A 20497-nucleotide genomic window follows, 5' to 3' on the forward strand; every position below is an offset into this window, starting at 1 on the left:
ATCATGGCAGTTAACGTTCGTCTTTTCGTGAGGCAGACATGGGCTCTGACCAAGAAGACGCTCATCATTGCCGCCGTGCGGAATTGGTTTTCAACAGCTCTGCGTGCTCTCGTCCTGCCTATTGCATTTCTAGTGCTTCTTCTCAACATCAAAAATCTCATCCTTGGCAACGGTGGATACGGCGTTGGCAGCCCGTCGCCAGTGCAGAGCCTTGCGGATGCTTTACCAGGCTCGAAAAAACTCGTCTTTGTACAGCCCCCAGGTTTAGGTCCAGATGTTGCGAGAGTGGTCGACCAAATTACCGGCACTTTGAATGGAAAACAGCTTGTTTACCTTACAGATCCGAACCTCCTCCTCACAACATGCAAGCAGAGTTTGCACGGGGATTCTGACTGTTTTGCCGCTGTGGTTTTTAACGACTCCCCCATGTCCATCGGAGGTAACTCCAAGAGAGTTTGGAGCTATACTTTGCATGCGGACAACGCAAAGAATGGCTTCAACTTCCACGTCAACCAGCGCAGTAACGACCAAGACACCGTCTTTCTGCCTCTTCAGGTAGCTCTCGAAAATGCGATGACCAATTCGACTGTCATACCCAACACTTACATGTTCACCACCATATCTCACGCACAAGAAGAGATCAACATCCGAAATCAGTATCAACGACTAGTCATTTCGACCTACAGCATCGCATTCTTCATCTCGATGCTATCTCCGATTTACCACGTTGTGAGCATGATAACAACTGAACGAGAGTCAGGGATGACCCAGTTGATCGATGCCATGGGCGGAAGTCCCCCTGCTCGTATTATGAGCTATGTTCTGGCTTTCGATGTACTGTATCTACCTTGCTGGATAATTTTTGGTATCTGTAAGTAGTCTCGTCGCATTCGTTGTCATGGTGTTCTAGCTAACCAGTAAAGTGTTTTGGGATGAATTATTTCGGACCTCCAGCGTGGCCATCTCGCTCTTCTGGCAGATTCTGGTCGGTTGGGCAATCACAAGTGCAGCCATCTTCTCTGCGATGTTCTTCAATAAAGCGCAAATGTCGGGGATCTGGAGCGCGATCGGATTCCTCGTCATAGCTCTTTGCGGACAACTCATGGACTGGGGAAGTCCAAAGACTGCAGCTGTGGCAGCCTTGTCGTTTCTCTTCCCCAGCATGAACTACGTTTTCTTCACTGGATATATGTGCCGGTACGAAGAACAAGGTCTACCCACGGACATGCTCCGAGCAGCCAAGACTACACACGATGAAGCAAGCTCGTCTCGGGTACCTGGTATCATCCTCTGGTTCTTTCTGTTGCTACAGATTGTCATCTATCCTCTCCTCGCTATCTTTGCCGAGAGGTGGACTCATGGTTCAAAGTCGAAGACCAGAACCCTGGGCACCGGCAGTGATACTTCGGTCGGCTCCCCTGCAATCGAAGCTTCTGGGCTCAGGAAGATATATCCACCAACCTTCTGGAAGAAATGGTTTACACGGCGCAAGAAGGAAGATGTGGTAGCAGTTGAGAACTTGGATCTCGTCGCCCGTAGGGGACAGATTCTGTGTCTGTTGGGAGCGAATGGAAGCGGCAAGACAACCACGCTGGATATGATTGGCGGCCTTCAACGCTTGACAAGCGGGAATATTCACATCAATGCAACACCCTCACAGATTGGTAAATAAGATCACTCCAACAGCTGAGGTGTGCTAACGCCAGTAGGTATTTGCCCTCAAAGAAACATGTTGTGGGATGAACTCACTGTGAGGGAGAACGTCCAGATTTGGAACAAAATCAAGTCTTCGACGGAAGATAGTATCGCAATGGAGAATCTAATTGAAGCCTGTGACCTTACCGCCAAGACAAATGCGAGAGCAAAGACGTTAAGCGGGGGGCAGAAACGCAAGCTCCAACTTGCATGTACGTTCATTGGAGGAAGCTCCGTTTGTCTGCTGGATGAAGTCACTTCCGGCTTGGTAATTCTGTCCCAGCACATGTCAACGCTTCTAATATAAGTAGGATCCACTGTCTCGGCGTATCATTTGGGACATTCTTCTCGCAGAGCGATCGAAAAGAACCTTGATTCTCACAACGCATTTCCTTGATGAAGCAGATGTCCTTGCTGACCAAGTCATGATTATCTCGAAAGGTCAATTGAAGTGTGAGGGGTCGACTGTTGAGTTGAAAGCCCGCCTTGGTGGGGGATACAAAGTCCATCTCGAAGGCCTCAACGAAGGGCCCGAGATGGATTTTCCAAGTCACGTTTTTCGAAACGAAACCGTCTACAGCACACCTGATTCCGCATCAGCTGCACGCCTCCTTTCAGATCTTGAAAAGAAAGAATGCGGAGAGGTCTTCGTAAATGGACCAACCATCGAAGAGGTTTTTCTCAAAGTTGCCGAAGAGCCGCATGTTGCCGTGGATGGAGAGCCCGCAGGCAAGGTGGGGACGATGACAGATGAACTTGAGCAAGCAAGGTCTAAGGTTGCTCCAGAATGGGACAGCATGTTATCTTCCGGGAGCGAAATCGGTTTCATCCGGCAAGTGCGCGTCCTCTTCCACAAACGGTGCATAATCCTGCTCCGGAACTGGTGGCCGTACCTAATTGCGCTTGCGATGCCCCTCGCAGTGACTCCAAACCTGAAGTCGTTCCTACTCTTCTACAAAATTCCATCGTGTCTTGACCTGACAGCGGATGTTCATTTCGTGGAGCAATTCAACTTCGCCTTGGGGAGCCGAGGAAAATATCCGTGGACGCATATGTTGGTTGGACCGCCCTCGATTAATACATCTCTGTACAACACAGTGAGCAACTTTCCCGTCGGAGTGGGAATCAACTTTCAGAATTACACCAATGAGTTTACGTTTGAAGATACCCTTGCCGGTTTCCAAAACTACATCATGCAAAACCAGTCGACGGTTGCTCCAGGTGCTTTGTTTATGGAGAGCAATACCAGTGCACCTACTTATGCCTATGTTGGCGACTTTGGAATCGAACCCGCGCTGTTCATGCAAAATCTCTGGACTCAAATTCGAAGTGGTGTTCAGATCGAAGGGTCTTTCTCTTTCTTCAACTCGCTCATTTCCGTTGGTCTTCCATCCCTCCACATGCATCTTGCTGACCACTGAAGCCTACCGCCGGGAACAGTCTGCAATTTCTAGCAGTGAGTTCATCGTCATATCCCTTCGACAGATGTACTAACTTAGCCCAGTATTTCTGCCTCGCACAAGCCGTCTACCCGGCTCTGTTCGCCCTCTACCCAACCTACGAGAATATCCGACAAGTGAAAGCAATCCAATACTCGAACGGAATCCGCGCCCTTCCTCTCTGGACGGCATACGCTTTCTTCGACTTAATATTTGTGCTCTTCATTTCCGTGGTTTGCACGGCAGTGATCGCTGTCCAAGCCCCGCATTGGTTTGCAGTCAGCTACATGTTCCCCGTTCTCGCTCTCTACGGACTTTCCTCAATGCTAATGGCATACTGCTTCTCACTCATTGCTCATTCCCAGCTCGCGGCTTTCGCTTGGGCCGCTGGCGTGCAATGTATCATGTTTATCCTCAGCATCATGACCTTCGTCGTACGCGTCTCCGTCCTTCTCCAAGCAGACACTCGCTAACATCCTTGCTAGCTCATCGAAGCCTTCACCGACACCCCGCACCTCCTGCTCGCACTCGATGGCTCAACCTTCGGCCTCAGTCTCCTTTTCCCCATAGGGAATCTTGTGAGAGCCACCCTCGTTGGCCTAAACGTTTACATCGTCGACTGCCGCAACGGCGATTTTGTGCGCTCTCCAGCATCGATCCATGCTTACGGCGGTCCGATCTTCTACCTCTGTCTGCAGATTTGCTTCCTGTTCTGGCTCCTTAATTGGCTTGAAGACAGACACAAACATCAGCACTCTTTTCATCTCCCCCATCGATCCAAAAACACCCTGTTCGACGAGGAAGAGGAAAGCGGGAGAGTGGTGGAGAAAGAAGTCTTAGATGAAGAGAAAAGGGTTGAGAACTCAGAAGATTACCTATTACGTGTCCTCGGCGTTGCAAAAAGCTTTGGCAAAACAAGAGCTGTCGATAATGTCTCGTTCGGAATCAGCGGTGGCGAAATCCTGGCGCTGCTTGGACCGAATGGAGCGGGAAAATCAACGATCGTAAATATGATTCGCGGAGAGCTATCTCTGGATAATGGAAGAATTTTGCTGCGAGGGATAGATATGGAGAAGCATGCGAGGTTGGGACGGAGGTTTATTGGGTGTATGTTCTCCCCCACCCCTCTCACTTCGATGTTAACTGAGGCCAGATTGTCCCCAATTCGACGCTCTTGACACAATGACCGTCCGCGAACACCTCACCTTCTACGCCCGCGTGAAAGGAATCCCTACTGTATCTGCAGACGTCGCCCTGGTGATGGAGAAGATCGGTCTTGCAAACTATGAGAATCGTTTAGCGTCAAAGCTCTCTGGGGGAAATCAAAGGAAACTTAGCTTGGCTATTGCTCTTCTTGGTTCGTATCCTTTGCACTTCCTATCGCTCTCTGTTCCTGATTCCTTTCTCTTTCTTCCTGCTTTGGGAATGTGCGTTGACGATGTTTCTGTTGGGAAGGCAACCCTCCTCTCCTCCTCCTCGACGAACCGAGCTCCTCAATAGACGCCTCCTCCAAACGCTCTTTGTGGAAAATCTTCCTGTCACTCAATCCCCCTTTCCCTGCCTCCCCTTCTCCTGTGAGCCTGGGAGCGCCCCCTACACAAACTCAACCCCTTCCCTCCCGTCGTTCACTCCTTCTAACAACCCACTCAATGGAAGAAGCCTCCCACCTCGCGTCCCGCGCTGCAATCTTGAGCAAGGGGATTTTGGCGTTGGGGAGTATCAAGAACCTGAGGATGAAGTGGGGTGATGTGTATCACGTCCATCTTGTGCTGAAAACGGCGCCGGAAAGTGGAAGGGAGGAGATTGAGGGTGTTGAGAGGTGGGTGAAAGAACGATTTGAAGGGGCAAAAGTCGATGGTTGGGGGAGTGTTGGGGGGCAGGTTAGGTTTAGTGTTCCTGCGAGCAGAGCGAGCGGAGCAGTTAAAGGGAAAGGGGAAAGAGAACGAGGTGAGGATCTAGATGAGATGGAGATTTCGAGGGTTGGAGGGGAGAGGGGGGATGAAATAGGGAAAGTGAAAGGATGGAGGAAAGGAGGGGTGGCGGAGTTATTTAGGAAATTGGAGGTGAGTAAGGAGGAATTGGGACTCGCGTTCTATAGTGTGAGGGCTACGAGTATGGATGAGGTGTTCTTGAATGTGGTGAGGGAAAACAATGTCAGGGAGGAGGAAGGAAGAGGCAAGTGATCGAATTATACTCCTCTAAAAAAAATATTCAATATTAAGTTGCAAGTTTCAAGTAGCGTCTGAGATTTTCCATGAGTGAATTATATTCAAGCTGTCATGTGAAACCAAAATATCCCAATAATTCTCAGAAATTTCCTCCCCCCAAAACTCCTTGCTAAGCTACCTCGCAAATCAACATATCCTAAATACTCTCCATCCCGTTCCCATCCACCATCCTTGGCAAAAAGCTCTCACACACAAGCTGTCCATAGCTATCTATTTCCGCCTGTCCCTCCCCTTTCCTTATAAACCCACTCATACACAACCTCGAAATCGTCTCAAGGCAATTCTGGTTGCCTTTCGCTAGACACTCTATCGTGGAATGCAGCGCAGTTACTTCGTCCCGTAAGCGGGCTGACATCTGTCGTTCTGCTTCCAAAGCTTGTACTACGGCTTCGTAATCTTTTCGAATCTTCTCGCGGAACTTTTGTTGGGATGTGCGGTTTTGCTCTCTTCGTCTCTAAGATGGGCTGTGGTGAGTTTGTGGAGGGAAAGGGGGAGGAGGGAGCGGACTTGTAATTTTGAGGCTGCGAGGTCTTTGGGCTCACATTTGCAGGTGGGGGGATGTCGTTCGACACTTTCTGGTGTTGTGTTTGTAGTGGTAGATGGCGATGAAACCGACGCCGGTGGGGATATGTTTCTTGGATTACTGTTATTCCATTCGTCGTAGGGAACCCATGGATAATCCTGCGTAGTGAATAGTCAGTTCAATTTGAGGTATCTGAGGGTCCTTTGAAATGAAGAGATTGGGCATGAAAATAGATGGAATACAGAGCCTTACAATCGCAGTTAACCCCTCCTCCATTTCCAAATTATGGAGCTTGATTGTTGGTCTATAAATATGTCTGAGGGTACTCGTGTTAAGGCAATTGACCCGTTTAAGCGCTGTTGCTAAATTATTTGCTATAATATGAGTAGATCGAGACGGCAGATGGTTGCGGTGGCGAGACAGAGGACTTTATCGCAATTATTTGAATCCCAATCTTACTTTTCCATCTTCGTCATGCTGCCGCATGCATACATGCCAAGTATTGGCGTCAAGAAAAACCTCAGGGGAAAAGTTGATCCTTGTTGAAAGGAGTGACTGAGTGACGCCGAGGTTACGCTCTCCTGATACCAGTGGACATTTAACAGAATGTTGCACTTCTTCCTGGGCCTAGCGTAGCCCGAAATGGGCATCAAGAATATGGTGGCCAATCATCTGGCTCCCAGCAAGAGACATTCTGCAGCTGCACGTGAGGTCGCTCGATCGGACCCATTTGGGGCTTATGCAGGTTGATTACTCATACCACAGGAAAACAAACGCAGCACAACACACCCATATTTGTGGATGATTCAGCTAGACATTGGTTCAATTGGACGAGCTCCTCCACATAGTTATTGCAAGACCCTCGGAGATGTTAGAATTCCATCAATTCCTGAACTCTTCAAAATTTAAATCCACTTGCAAATGGCAAATCTCGAAAGAATTTTGATCTAGCATTATCTTAAATGCTCGGCTTACCTGGAAAACTATTAAACACGTAGTCCCTGCACTTTTGGGAATCTGTATACAAATCTCTTTGCATGTACACGAAGGTTCGGCTCCCGAATGAGATTATCTAGAAGGAGTTTAACGTTTTTCAAGAAGCGCGTTTCAGCTTAGTCAACCATCTCTGGGGTTTATGGAGGGATTCCAGTAGGCGACAACAGGTTTCTGTGGCTATTCGGCTTGCCAAGCGCTGCACTGCAAGCACCTGACAAGGACCTCTTTCCCAAATCGTCCAGCGAGCGCCACACAGCATGATGCACGAAATCACCCTGAAGGCTTGGCGCCTCATTCTTAAAACGTCGACTGGTCCTTACCACTATCTTCTGCATCCAGCCCTACTCGGAGCTTTGCAGACATGAGAATCTGACCTCACAGGAGATGCAAATAACTTGCGCAACGTGTGATAATCGAGACGCCAACATGCCCCGTCAAGCGGAAGCAAGGTAAGCAAGTAGTCAGCTGACATGCGAGACGAGCTGAATTAGCGATTGCAGTTCATTGCCAGGCAGTAAAGTTGTGTTTGAAGCGTTCGAGAGTGAACCTGTAAATGGCAAGCCATCCTTAGCTTTTGTAAATTACACTGGGCCGGCTGCGAAAATCAACAAGGATGCTGAAACTCGGAGATCCATCCGGAGGCATGTTATGAGGGATATTGGACGAAGCAGAAGGGCAACAAATGTTTCCCTCGTTCCTGGTTCGGTTGCCGCAAGCCCACTACAAGCCACCCCAGCCCAGAACTCTGCCGGGGACCTTGCGGGCTATCAAGATCTTACCCCTCGATGCTGTTTCTCCGGGTGCCGCAACCCTGGGCCATACGCCGAACAGCCTATCATGAATGTCTTGAACCCGGAAAATCCAATCATCTATTGCAACGAGCACCAGAGAATCTTTGGAGATCCTGCAGAAGCAGCCACTCTCCAAATTGAGTTGCAGTACATGGTGAACCTGAGACAAATTACTAGGCTTGGGTCGGGGAGGATTGACCCTTTTCTCCCCTACCCAATCAATTTGACTCCCCGAGTCCGCAGATTCATCGATCACCGTGAGTAAGCAGGCAACGTATCTCAGCATCAGCTAACTCAAGTCAGTGTTTGGAAACATAAAGAGAAATACCGTATGGTACTGTGAAGCTATATTTCCACTCGGCACATCTGGTGAAGCTTCTTTCCACCAAATCCTTTCCAACATGGCCCTATATCTCCGTCTATCTCGAAGCTTAGATAACAGTGGATACATTATCAGGGATGAGATGAAGTACGAGCTGACTGAGGAGGTCGCCCACCAAGCAAAAGTTTACCGCCTCGTCAACAACATGATTGCAACGAAGGAAGCGACAAACGAAGATGCGATTGGTGCTGTGGCTGCTTTGACGTGTTACGCTGTATGTCAACTTTTCATAACCAAAATTTAGTGGGAAATAGCATGAGATGGGACTGGTGGCTGATTCTAAGGTATTCTAGCATGTAGCGCAAGACATGCGTGCTCTCACAACCCATATGGGCGCTTTACGAAGGATGGTCGAACTCCGCGGCGGTATTGCAACCTTGGATTCGAATAAGTTCCTACGAATATCTTGTTACTGGTACGTCGACTATATGCATTGCTAGCCCTGCAAATACCGTCTTTACCCGCCAGATCTAACCCGGAGGTAGGATCGAGGTGAATATTTGTTGCACACAGGACAGCAGACCTGTCTGGCCAGTCCCTATCCAATGGTATCCACCAAGAGCACCGCTTCCCTCTGACGTCGAGCTGCCACCCGGGGCCCAACGCATCTTGGAGGCTTGGAAAAAGCGGCGCATCTTCCACCAGCAACCTGATTTCGTTCAAGACGAAGAAATTCTTCAAGTCTTTGACGAGATGGCTCGTTTCAGTATACACACAATAGAAGAGGAACGCCGAACGGCATCTGCAATTTACGAAAATCCCGATTTCACCGGTACCTTCGTCAATATTTTCCTCTGGCACCTACTGCGAGCACAACCGGTCTCGGATGTACTCGACTCGAATGCTATACTTCGAGAGGCTGTCCGCCTGGGGCTACTTTTGTTCCTCGCCTGCGTCAAAAGACGTTTTGGCCTCTACCCAGTCACATTTACGATACATGTTGAGAAATTGGTAGCTGTTCTAAGTCTAGATCAGGTGGTGTGGCAAGGATTCCAGCACTTGAAAATTTGGATCATCGCCATGGGACTGCTCGAAGCAATTGACAAATCACACGTTGGTTCTCTGGCAAGTGAATGGGTGAAAACTTTGAAGGAAGAAGGCATTGAAGACCAGTCCGAGGCAGAGGTAATTGTGAAAGAAATTGTGTGGATCGAAAGTATACATGGCCTGAGGTACAAAGAGGTGCGTGAGAGATTTTGGGGTTAAGCGACGGAACATGCTTCGATTCCATTGACTACTTGAGAATAAAATGACATTCCATAATGTTAGTCAAACAATTTCACTTTTCATTCTTGTAATTGGCGCAATTATCATTCCGGCAACAGACTGTAGTTTGGATTGTGTTTGGATCGGTTCTCGAGTCGGGCAGAAAAATTATTCAGAAGGGCCAGTGACAACAGCCGAGCTATACAGCTTTCTTCTTCAACTCTCTTGATCCCACGGTCTTGGCTTGGCCAAATGGTCAATTCCGCTCACCCCACCCGTCACCGAGTCTCACACCCGTGGACCAAAGAGGAACACAAGAAATTCGCAATTCTTGGAGGCCAAGTCATGCTTCCTACACTGAAGCCAGGAGGAGGCTTTGGTTTAGTAAGTCTGGCAAACACATTCTCTGCAAATTCTGATGCTGACATAAAGTTACTCACTGGAGTCATTAATATCTCCTTGGTTGAGAAGTACAAAGAGGTTTCCGGAATGGTTTTCGGGGGCATGTTTTCAAATATATGACTTTTGATTATCCCTACTATTAGGCTTGCACGGCATTGCAATTAGCTATGTGTAAGAAGAGAGTCAGAACAGAACATACATGAATTACATGCAGGGCCAGAGGCTCCATCTCTTGTCTCATAGTGTGGCTTATCATTTCAAGGGCTGCTTTTGATCCTCCGTAGGGGCTTGCGTAGGGTTCTTGGAGCTTTAGAGTCATGGAACCAATATTATCGACTGTTTCTTGTTTTGAGTAGAAGAAATGCAAATTTTTTAGTTGTGGATAGCACTCCGAACACATTGACATCGTAGACTTTCTTTACCAAGTCCACGTTTGCGTCCAGTACGAAGATCACTGCATAAAGTGACGGGATTACAGGCCAATTGGGCTTTGGCACCCCCTCAGGGCACAATTCAGGGGGTTGAATCCACTGTAATGCCCTGAGAAAATCCCAAGAGGCGCTATGAGATATTCGCAAGGTATAAGAAGATCTTTAGGGGTAAATAGCGCTACTAGCGGAGTAATAATAGTGCTTGGACGTTAACTAGGTAATTACTATAAGGATCTAGGGCGAGATACCATTTATATATAGAGGAGAAGCCCTAAAAATGTCTGGAACCCCTTGCTCTTGTCTTGTAGCGTGTTTTTAAGGCAGTGGCCTAGAATATAGGGCAATTAAGTGACCAGTACGCTAGAAACAGACACTGAAGTACTATTAAAGCACAAATGCCATGCAATCCCGTCACTCTATGCCCTGACCTTCGTATAGCTGTTGTGTACTGCACATTGTAAGTAAGCCAGTAAGTCAAATTTCAAATTTCAGTTTGTACGAGTAATTTTGGAACAGAGGTTGAAAGAGAAAGTCATTCGTACCAATTCCAGCGTTATTGATGAACTTGTCTAGCTTTCCGGTCGCTTTCGATTCCACCACTTTCACGGCAGCTCGTATTGTCTGGTCAATTGTCACGTCCGCACAAGATGATCTCGCAACAAATAATTTTCAGTTTCTGGATTTATTCAGCCCTCGAGCTGTTGCAAAAACGAGCAACCCGCGATGGTGAAAGAGTTTCGCCAGGGCGGAGCCAATAACCTCCGCGCTGCATCCGGTAATCAGGGCCAACTTTTGCTTCCATTTAAATTGGGGAAAGTGCTAGAGGCCGATTAGAAGGCAGGTTCGGAGGTATTAGTGGACACTTAACAATAAGTCGTAGAAGGCATACCGCAAGGGAGTCGACTCGTTTGCGTACTCGTAATTGTACTATTGGAAAACGTACTGTAGTTCTTAGATTTCATATAATATGTAGGGCCTTTCGGTGCATTGGCCCTCACCCAGCCATCCCAAAAGAGCTAGGGGCCGGGTGGGTCCGACATTTATATTACACCCAGCCGGCAATGGAAAGCACGTTCAAATATGATTATTAGTAAATCAAAAAGTAACTAAATATAACTTCTAATTTTTAAAAATAAAAGATATTAAGATTTTGAAAAGGCAGAATTTTGGTGGGGTTTTCGCTTCGGCTTCCACGTATTCCTGAGCCCCCTGGTGTCTGACTCTGACCCCTATTACTGACTAAGCGGTTAAGCGAGGCATCGTTAAGAGGAATATCTCGACGCCTCTCCCCGCCAACCTTCCTTTCCATCAGCTCACCTTTTCTCGGAATGGCTTCAGCGACGGCTTTTAGCTAAGATTCGCCATCGTTAGGTCCTATCCAATGAATGTTAGCTCCCCTGCAACAAAAAGGGAATAACAGACGCGGTAAGGAAGTTTGTTGGTGGATTTGATGTCTGCCTTGCTGTGCCGCATCCCCTCGCCCGAATCTAAAAGACATGATCTCTAGCGCTTGAACCCACAAAGGATCTCTCTTTTTCTTGATTCCCTAACTCAGAAATGGTGTTTCATCACGACATTGTCTATTTTATTCAAGCCCTGCTTATCTTCTGCTGTTTTGTGGATGCGGCGAGTTACGACATGACTGGCCAGTGGGACATCACCTACGGAGACACAGCACCTCAACTTTCGCACATTAAGGACAGTCGTGATGATGGAATATCGTTCGAAGCCAACCAAGCGAGGATGTCCATATACTCGAAACACATCTACCAGGGGAAGAAGCTGGGAGACTTTTCTCTCCCGGGGACTCAACACCTGAAGTTGGAGTACTGGGATGAACCCCCGCACAGGACAAGTGACCATGAGTTCTTCCTCCAACATCTGGAGACCTTGGAGTTCTCTTCGCAGAGCACCTGGACTGTCGAGATCAGGGGTAGTGGAATATGGCCGGGAAACAGGACTTTACTTGCAACTGTGCTCCATAGACTGCCACTCATCACGTCGCTTTCCTGGATCTTAGGCGAGCCGATTCCACTAGAGACAGTCCAATTTCTGGAAAAAAATCATCCTCTCTGCCGACTTTACTACGAATTGGACTTTGGGTATTGGAGGCCTGAAGTTCTGGCAACGAGTCGCAGACGCGCCACCCAACGCAGACGCACCAAACAACTCAGTTCAGAAGATGACAAGTCTTTGGCGGCAGAAGAGCAGATTAGAGTTATTGAACGCGAATCGATCCTTAACTCAACAAATCTCCATTCGCTCAAGGTTAGCGTGTCCAATGGAGGGAGGGAGCGAGAGCCGGACAAGATGGATCTGATTTTGCGCATTCTCACGACCTGCCCCAACATCAAGGAGTTGGACATTTCGGTATCTCGACGCAGGGGATGCGTTGTTTACGATACGGATGACCTGTACGCCTTTGATTTCACCACTTCCAATGCGACTTTAGCTCCTCTAGAATCGTTGACTGTTGATGGATACCTATTCCACGCCAACCCGAATGGTCTGAAGTGGAAGGAATGGGAAGCAGACCACCCAGAACGAGATATCCTATACGCACCCTGGAAATACCTACCCGAATCGATAATCAATCATGTCGGGTACCCAAAGATAAAGGAGTGGGGTGGGCTACAGAGTTCGCATGTCAAATTGGATACTTCGTCATTGAAGCTTGACACAAGAACGAATCTAGATATCTGGCTTCAACGAATGGACTGGTCACATCTCCATACCTTGAAGATCAAAGACGCAACTACCAAAGACCTTGAAAAGGTCGGAGGCAATACACTTCCGAGTCTGAGGAATGTTCAATTTTCTGGATATTATGCACATCACCACGCCATCCTCGACTTTATCGGCAACAACTCCTTTACCCTAGAATCCATCCAATTTGACGGCATTAACTTCTGTTCATTGAGCCAAGTTGTAAGCACGATTGTCGAACATCACAGATCAAGTCTTCACACGCTGGTGATCAAGCATTTGCAGCCCCGTAGATCGAATTATGTTTCGCCGAGAAAAAATGCCTACCGCTTTCCGGGCACTTCTTTCCTCAACGTCACCCATCTTACCCACCTCCGCGAGAGTATACCAGGGCTTACCACTCTAGACCTCGATATTCTGGTAAGCGAAGAATGGAACCATGAACTGCTCGGTATCCTCGTGTCATTCTCGGAGCTGGAGTACTTGACTTTGCGATTCGAGGCGCAGGCTGGTGGTTGGGATGATGAGGGTGAGGACGGCCGCCAGCACGGAGAGGAGAGAAGCTACAAAGAAATTGACAATAAGCTATATTTAATGATGGGTTTGAAGGAGTACTTAGCGAAGCGGAAGGTTGGAAAGCAATTTAAGAGGCTAGAGACTTGGGTGGGATCAGAGATTGTTGGAGATGCGGAGAAATATCCTGATTTACATTTTAACTAAGATCATGGGAACGTTCTCGAGGACCTTTGGGCTGGCGAGTTCTGACCTCGTCCTTCGTTCTTTCATTTTCCCGATACGCCAAATACACGAGACGACCCCAACGCATGCTGATGATTCTGCTTGTTCCTTCGCAGTCGAAGCCCGCCCTAAGCAAAGAGATTGCAGATTGGAAATTTTGTTCGTAAAACAATCTTCAAACTAATAAAGCCTTTGCTCTTGAGGATTTCGAACAATACTTTACTCACTGTATAAAGTTGGTAGATGGCTTGCTGACCACTCTCTTCCTGAACCGCAAGCCGTTTTCCACTCTTACAATCAATTCACCAAACAAACAGTGTTAGGAATGTCTAGCTTCTACTCAAACATACGCCACCGCATTACCAGAAGAAACGACTATCTCGATGAGATAATATTTGCTCTGGATACAAGCTGTTCACGATACGCAAGCGGTGCCGAGAGCCATTTGGACACTAGTAGTATCTCAAATTTCGCTAGCACCCCGAACCGTTCTGGAAAACCAAGCCCAACTCGCATTAAAACAACATTTGGAAACAATTCAGGCCGTGGATGGAACACAAATCGAGTTCGGATCCTCTCTAGTCCTGGAAGCGTTTTTATATAAAGAGCAAAGGAAATATATCTTGATTAATTCTTATTAAACTCTTATTTAGTTTATATAATATTTCTAAATTAGAAATATTTGCTATTTATATTTAATAAAATTTTAATATTCTTTTAATTATATATTAATACTAATTAAAATAATTCCAAAAATATTATAAGATGTTTATTAGTAGGTAATAAGATAATAGAATGAATTAGTGTATTATGAAACCATAGTATCAAATTTAGTATAGAACTAATCTCTGTCCCTCCTATAAGGTCCAGGGAAGCCCCCTCTAAATAGGAGACCCTAATAACGTATATATAATTAGTGATTTATAAGCCTAATACTTATAATATAAACAGTAGTTAGTTATAAAGTCAAAGGGCCGCCAATCTCCCTAATTAATACCTGTAATATCCGAGGTTTATTATATAACCTTAAGTTACATATAATCCTGTATATATTATAACTATACCCCCCTCCTTAGATCTTATTCCCAAGATCTATTAATTCATTCTAGTAAATATTTAATCGATTATTTATTTAATCAAGGTAAACTTCTAGTATCTTGGGAGGTAGTTTTACTAATATAATCTGGATAAGGGATATAAAAATCGTCTAATTAGATCAGGGCTAAGTAAGCGAGAGAGAAGAGTAATTATATCCCAGGTATAGGGGCTAGCCAGTAATTGCGATTTCGTTTAGGACCTGAATATTCTAATTAGCTCGATCCAAAGTACTAAGGCACTACCTTACAAAATTAATACTACCTGTCAGATCTCGTATTAGAATAATCTAAATAGCTATATAGAAAGGATTTAATAAATATTTATATAAGAAACCTATATAAATGTTTCTAAGATCCTGGAGATTATTTACGGGCTTCTGGGAGCATATATTAATTAGTTATACTAAATTCCGATTAGAACTAGTACGAAAACTAGTAGTTAATCCAGGTAGTTCTCTACTTCTATAAAAGAACCTCTTTATATTACTATATACTTACTTTCTTCCTTTCTAATAACCACACATATAATAACTTATTCTATTATTACCTTCTAGCCTCTTCTTCTGCCCTTTTCTAAGTTTTCTTTAATTATTTTTAATTAATTCTATAATATCTTCTTTTAGCTTTATTATTCATTCCCGTAATAATAAGTATAAAAGTAACCTTATAGCCTTCTTTCCTATTACTAGCAGATACTTGAAATATTTCAAGTATTTACTTATTAATTCCTTTATCTTATATACTATAGTACCTGGTAAGAAGAATTATAACCATTATAATAAGGGTTCTAAGTCTTATATATTAGTAAGTTCTTTAGCTTTAATATTTATTAAAGCTAATATGATTTCAGATTCCTTATTACTTATTAGAGGCTTACCGGTTCTAGGAAAATACTATTATAATCTTTAAGAAATTTCTTGAAGTATATCCTAAATAGTATTATAAAAATAATACTATTAATTGGATTTTTAAAGACTAGAAAAACTCTAATAAGCTTTGGAATTTTTCTTCCTGTTTTAATAAGGCAGAGAATAATATTACTTGGGTTAGTATTCTAAAGGTAAGTTTTTTCTAATATATTTAGATACTTACTAATTCCTTAAAAAAATACTATAAAGTTTACCTTTAAGGTATTAACCTTATTACCGAGATTACTACCAAGATTACTAAATAGTCTATTACTAGTACTTTAAGTACTAATAATATAATATTTATAGCTATTCGGGACCTGACTTTAGAAGTTCGGGCCTTCTATAAGATATATATAGTAGTTATAAGTTCCTTACTTATTTCTTTTAATATTCTTAATACTAATATTATTATAGTATAACTATATCTTATTAAGAAATAAGCAGATTTTAAAGAGTATTAGCTAATTCTTTACTAAGTCCTAAATAGAGCCGGTATTTAGTATTTTTGCTTTAGGAATTAGGAATTTATAGGAATTAAAGTTTATTTATTTGAAATACTTATAGCTAGTTTATTTATAATAAATCTTTCTTAATCCTAAACCTTTTTCTAATAATTTAAATATAATTCTTATAAGCCTTAATAAAACTCTAGAAAACCTTTATAAATAAAAAAACCCTAGGAAAAAAGTATTTCTATTACTATTCCGGGCCTTTTCTTAGCTATCTAGGTTTTCTTTTTCTTTTAAATAGCCTTTTTCTTAGTAATTCAGAATTCTTTTTAATCTTAAGAGATTATTAAAAGATAGTTTTAGATTCTAAGCTATAGTTTCGGTTATATGATTTCAGAAGTTCCTTAAAATTTTCAAGATTAGGGAAAGCAGGTAACTAGGTATTATAATCTTTAGGCTAGGCTTTCTATTTAATTAAATATTATTACTTCTTATTTCTATTATCTTATTAGTAATTAATAATAGCTTCTACTTCCTATTTTTATTCTTTATTATTATTTACTAATTCCGGAAGTTCTCCGGAGAAATATAGGTATAGCTTCTAATTCTTTTTTATTATATATTTTTTAAGGAAAAAAATATAAAAAGTTAGATATAAATAATTATATATACTTAGTAGTTCTAACTTATATACTAAATTACTAATATATTTAAAGATCCTAAATAGACCTATAAATTTTGGCTTAAGCTTTTCTATTTTAAGTTTAATATTCCTTATTAATAGTATTACCTAGGCTTCTTTAGAATAATATTTAGCTAACTAATACTTATTATAATAGGTTTCCCGATTATTTTATATATAATACTATAAATTCTTAAGCTTTTTCTATTTTACTTTAAGGGTTTCTAGCCTCCTATATATAGCTAGTATCTTTTCTATAATTCTATTCTTAGGATTCTATAGAAATTAAGGGTAGTATCTATAATATATATAAAAAGATATATTTTATAAAATCTAATATTTTAAGTTATTATATATAAATTCCGCAAAAAATAACTTTTTAAATTAGTTATTCTTTTAGGTATTATAATAATATCTCAGGTAATATTTCAGGGCCTAGTTTTGCCTTTCTATTTAATTATTTATTTAAGAATAATAAGCTATACTTAAATACTATTTATATATTAAGTAAAAATAAAAAGCAAACTAGAACTAGCTAGTAAATACTATTTCTTAGTTAGAAATAATTTTATTAGAAAAGCTAAAAATTAAGAAAATATATTTCTATATAATTTTAGTAAGCTCTAAAAAGTTAATAGTTTTATAATATATAATATACTTTACTATTTTAGAATACTAGTTAATAACTATAAGAATTATATTAAAATCGGGATCTTTTACTAGGTTCTTATATAGTAATAGACCTATAATAAAATCTATAAAGATCTTATTCCAGGGTCTCTTAGGCTATAGTAAACTACTAAATAGACTATATAGCAAATACTTCTTTATCTTAATTCTTTAGTAAATATTATATTCTTAATAATAATTACAAATATCTTCTTTTATATTCTCCTAATACTAGAACCTTCTAAAGAATTCAAAAGTCTTCTTTATTTTATAGTATTTGGCTATTAGGTTATTATAATAAAGCTTTATAACTTCTTAATATAAGACAGGATTATTAGATATAATAATTCTTAAATAATACCTAAATAGGTCCGAATTATTTTTCCAGATTTTTTTTCCCTTAGTATTTTTCTTACTAAGCCTTTATTTTATAATATTCTAATATTAAGAATTATTTCTCTAAGTTACCTAGATAATATCCAGAAAGAATTTAGATAGAAAGGCTAATACTATAGCTCTTTTAGTAGCTATATATATTTATATATAGGAAATTAGGTATTTATAATTATTTAATTCAAAAACTTAGGGAACCGAAAAATCTTTAGTTCTATTAAGTAATATAGTTATAAATACCCTTATTACCTTAGCTATAGTAGTAGAGCCTTTAAGGCATCTCCTTATACCTTATTTCTTAACTAATTCTATAATTAAGGGACCTATAAGATAATCTATCTACTTGTCTTATAGTAAATATTTTTTCTTAGCTACTATAGATATAGCAAGTATTAAATAATATTTATTCTAAAAAGGGAACTTTTAAGATATTTATAAGAATCTCTAAATTATAATTATAAAAGCTTTTTTTAGCTTATTCTAAAAGATTAGAAGCCAAGTTATATTAATAGAACCTTCTTTATAATTAGGTTTTCTACTAGATCTATTTACTAGATTTAAGGTACCTTTATAGTAAATAATATTAAAATTATATATTATAAGATATATTACCTAATATACTTAATAGCTTTCTAAATACTTTATTTCCATAAAGTATTAGAGGTTATTATAGTCTATAATAACCTCAATTATAAACCTGGACCCTTTAAGGTAATAATACTAATATTTAAAGGCTTTAATAATTATAAATAACTCTCTATTATAAGTATTATAGTTATATTTAGCTCCGGAGAATTTCCGAGACTAGAATACTACTAGATACTAGTATTTTTTCGGGCTATTACTAGAATTAACTTATTATAAAATAATACTAGTAATTACGAATTTTAATATATTAGTTTTAATATAAATCTTCTTGGAAAAATTAAAATAAACCAGAATAGGTATTATAATAAAAGCTTTTTTTAAAGTCTTAAAGCTTTTAGCTACTTTATTTATTTATATAAAGGGACCGGATTTCCGGTCCTTTTCTATTTCTTTTAAGAAATCTATTAAGCCTATAGTTACCTGAAAATAATAGTAAATAAACCTATAATAGAAATTAGTAAATCTAAAAAATACTTAAATATTATAGAATAATTCTAGTTCTGGTTATTTAATAATATTATAGACCTATTTAGGATTCATATAAATACTTTTTATTCTAATAAGGAAGCCCAAAAATTCGATTTCCTTAATATTAAACTCATATTTACTAAGTTTATAAAATAGGTTATTTTTATATAGCCTAGTAAATACCTAGTAAATATAATTATAATATTTACTTTTATTTCGGGAATAAATAAGAATATTATCTAAATAAATAACTATAAAATAATCTAGAAGCCCTATAAGTATAGTATTAATATATACTTAAAATATAGCTAGTATATTAGCTAGCCCAAAAGGTATTATAAAATATTTAAAATAGCTATAGCAGGTCTTAAAAGCTATTTTTTACTTATATTCTTTATAAATTCTTATCTAATAATATATATCCTTAAGATCTAGCTTTATAAAGATCTTGGCTCCTTAAAGCTAGTTAAGGGTCTTATTAATAAGAAAAAGCAGATACTAATTCTTAATTATAACTTAATTAAGTTTATAATAATTAATATAAAGATATAGTCCTCTATTTTTCTTGAAAATAAAAAGAATAGGTGCCCCTATAGGGCTTTTACTAGGCCTTATCTAATATTTATAAAGTATATCCTATAAATACAAATATAATACTTCTAGTTAGGTTTCTAATAGATTATATAAAGGCCTATATAGGACTATACTATCTATATTAATAAAGTATTTAATACTATTAAGATTAGGAAGTTCCGAAGCTTTATTAGGATTAAAAACCTCTGAGAAGTCTTTATATTTATTATCCCGGAAATAAATAAATATCTCTAAGGCCCCTTTCCGGAAGGTATTAATTTGCTATATTAAAAACTCCTATTTAGTATTACTAGAACTATATAATAAAGCAGAGATCTAGTAACTATTATAAATATATAAAGCCTATTATCTAGAATAGTTATATTTGCTTTTAGTTAAGAATAAGACTTAAGGTACTAGCTTAGGATACTAGTTAAGCTCCTTACCGAATTCTTTTAGTATTAGGATCTTAATATTATTAGGCCATATAGGTATATATATCTATTATTTCTTAATATAGTCTATATATTATATAAGGGTTACTTTATAAAATTCTATACTAAAGATAAGGCTATAAAAGCTAATATTCTTATACCTATAAAACCAGAGTTTAAAAAGATATATCTTACTATAATTATCTATAATAAATACCTTAAGATTATAGGCTTAATAAACCTTAAATTAGTTCTTATAAAAAGTTATAAATTCTTGGTTATATTTAGCTAAGGTAATAAAGCCCCGGCTTTAAGCCTAATTATTATTAAGAAAGTTATAATCTGATCCGGTATTACTAAGTCTATTATATATCTCTAAGGTACCTATTTCTGGCTATATTAATCTTACTTAAATAGTTATATAAAGTAATATGCCTTTTTTATTATAGCCAAAATTATTAATATTTAAGATTTGGCCTTTCCTTTTCTTTATTTCTTAAAAAAGTCTTTTTTAAAATACTTCTCTATAGTTATAGTATTAACCTGCTTTTATAGATACCTTAATTCTTTTATAGTTTTGGCCTTATTAGGGTTTTACTAAGCCTATTTAGTATACTTGAAATATTTTATATTTCC

General features: G+C 40.1%; 4 protein-coding genes across 4 annotated transcripts; 3 read left to right on the forward strand and 1 right to left on the reverse strand.

Annotated features, from left to right (window-relative positions):
* Nucleotides 1–3: 3 nt before the first annotated feature.
* On the forward strand, nucleotides 4–5375 carry K444DRAFT_659833 (P-loop containing nucleoside triphosphate hydrolase protein; the record flags this gene model as incomplete). The annotated part of the gene is made up of 9 exons (XM_024886395.1): nucleotides 4–871; nucleotides 924–1664; nucleotides 1710–1963; nucleotides 2007–3074; nucleotides 3119–3151; nucleotides 3200–3568; nucleotides 3620–4241; nucleotides 4288–4491; nucleotides 4590–5375. 9 exons carry the CDS (start codon nucleotides 4–6, stop codon nucleotides 5315–5317), a joined length of 4887 nt encoding a protein of 1628 aa, XP_024742567.1. The 3' UTR covers nucleotides 5318–5375.
* A 67-nt stretch (nucleotides 5376–5442) lies between these two features.
* On the reverse strand, nucleotides 5443–6415 carry K444DRAFT_184719 (uncharacterized protein). Its single transcript, XM_024870861.1, has 3 exons — nucleotides 6138–6415; nucleotides 5870–6043; nucleotides 5443–5816 (listed from the first exon to the last, which is right to left on the reverse strand). Exons 1-3 carry the CDS (start codon nucleotides 6159–6161, stop codon nucleotides 5499–5501), a joined length of 516 nt encoding a protein of 171 aa, XP_024742568.1. The 5' UTR covers nucleotides 6162–6415; the 3' UTR covers nucleotides 5443–5498.
* An 824-nt stretch (nucleotides 6416–7239) lies between these two features.
* K444DRAFT_659834 (uncharacterized protein) lies at nucleotides 7240–9305 on the forward strand. The gene is made up of 5 exons (XM_024886396.1): nucleotides 7240–7330; nucleotides 7382–7929; nucleotides 7976–8268; nucleotides 8348–8469; nucleotides 8540–9305. The coding sequence occupies exons 1-5, from the start codon at nucleotides 7266–7268 to the stop codon at nucleotides 9258–9260; spliced, it is 1749 nt and encodes a 582-aa protein (XP_024742569.1). The 5' UTR covers nucleotides 7240–7265; the 3' UTR covers nucleotides 9261–9305.
* A 2345-nt stretch (nucleotides 9306–11650) lies between these two features.
* K444DRAFT_625216 (uncharacterized protein) lies at nucleotides 11651–13519 on the forward strand (the record flags this gene model as incomplete). The annotated part of the gene is made up of 1 exon (XM_024882495.1): nucleotides 11651–13519. The coding sequence occupies one exon, from the start codon at nucleotides 11651–11653 to the stop codon at nucleotides 13517–13519; it is 1869 nt and encodes a 622-aa protein (XP_024742570.1).
* Between the last annotated feature and the right edge of the window lie 6978 nt (nucleotides 13520–20497).

The sequence above is a fragment of the Hyaloscypha bicolor genome (assembly GCF_002865645.1).
Source record: "Hyaloscypha bicolor E unplaced genomic scaffold K444scaffold_16, whole genome shotgun sequence".
Taxonomy (NCBI): domain Eukaryota; kingdom Fungi; phylum Ascomycota; class Leotiomycetes; order Helotiales; family Hyaloscyphaceae; genus Hyaloscypha; species Hyaloscypha bicolor.

Coding starts and splice junctions, on each gene's coding strand:
- K444DRAFT_184719 (XM_024870861.1), bottom strand. CDS start 6,161: ATGGAGGAGGGGTTAACTGCGATT. Junction 6,044..6,137: donor AGGAGGGGTTAACTGCGATT/GTAAGGCTCTGT, acceptor TTCACTACGCAG/GATTATCCATGGGTTCCCTA. Junction 5,817..5,869: donor TCGCAGCCTCAAAATTACAA/GTCCGCTCCCTC, acceptor AGCCCATCTTAG/AGACGAAGAGAGCAAAACCG.
- K444DRAFT_659834 (XM_024886396.1), top strand. CDS start 7,266: ATGCAAATAACTTGCGCAACGTGTGATAATCGAGACGCCAACATGCCC. Junction 7,331..7,381: donor CCCCGTCAAGCGGAAGCAAG/GTAAGCAAGTAG, acceptor TAGCGATTGCAG/TTCATTGCCAGGCAGTAAAG. Junction 8,269..8,347: donor CTGCTTTGACGTGTTACGCT/GTATGTCAACTT, acceptor AAGGTATTCTAG/CATGTAGCGCAAGACATGCG.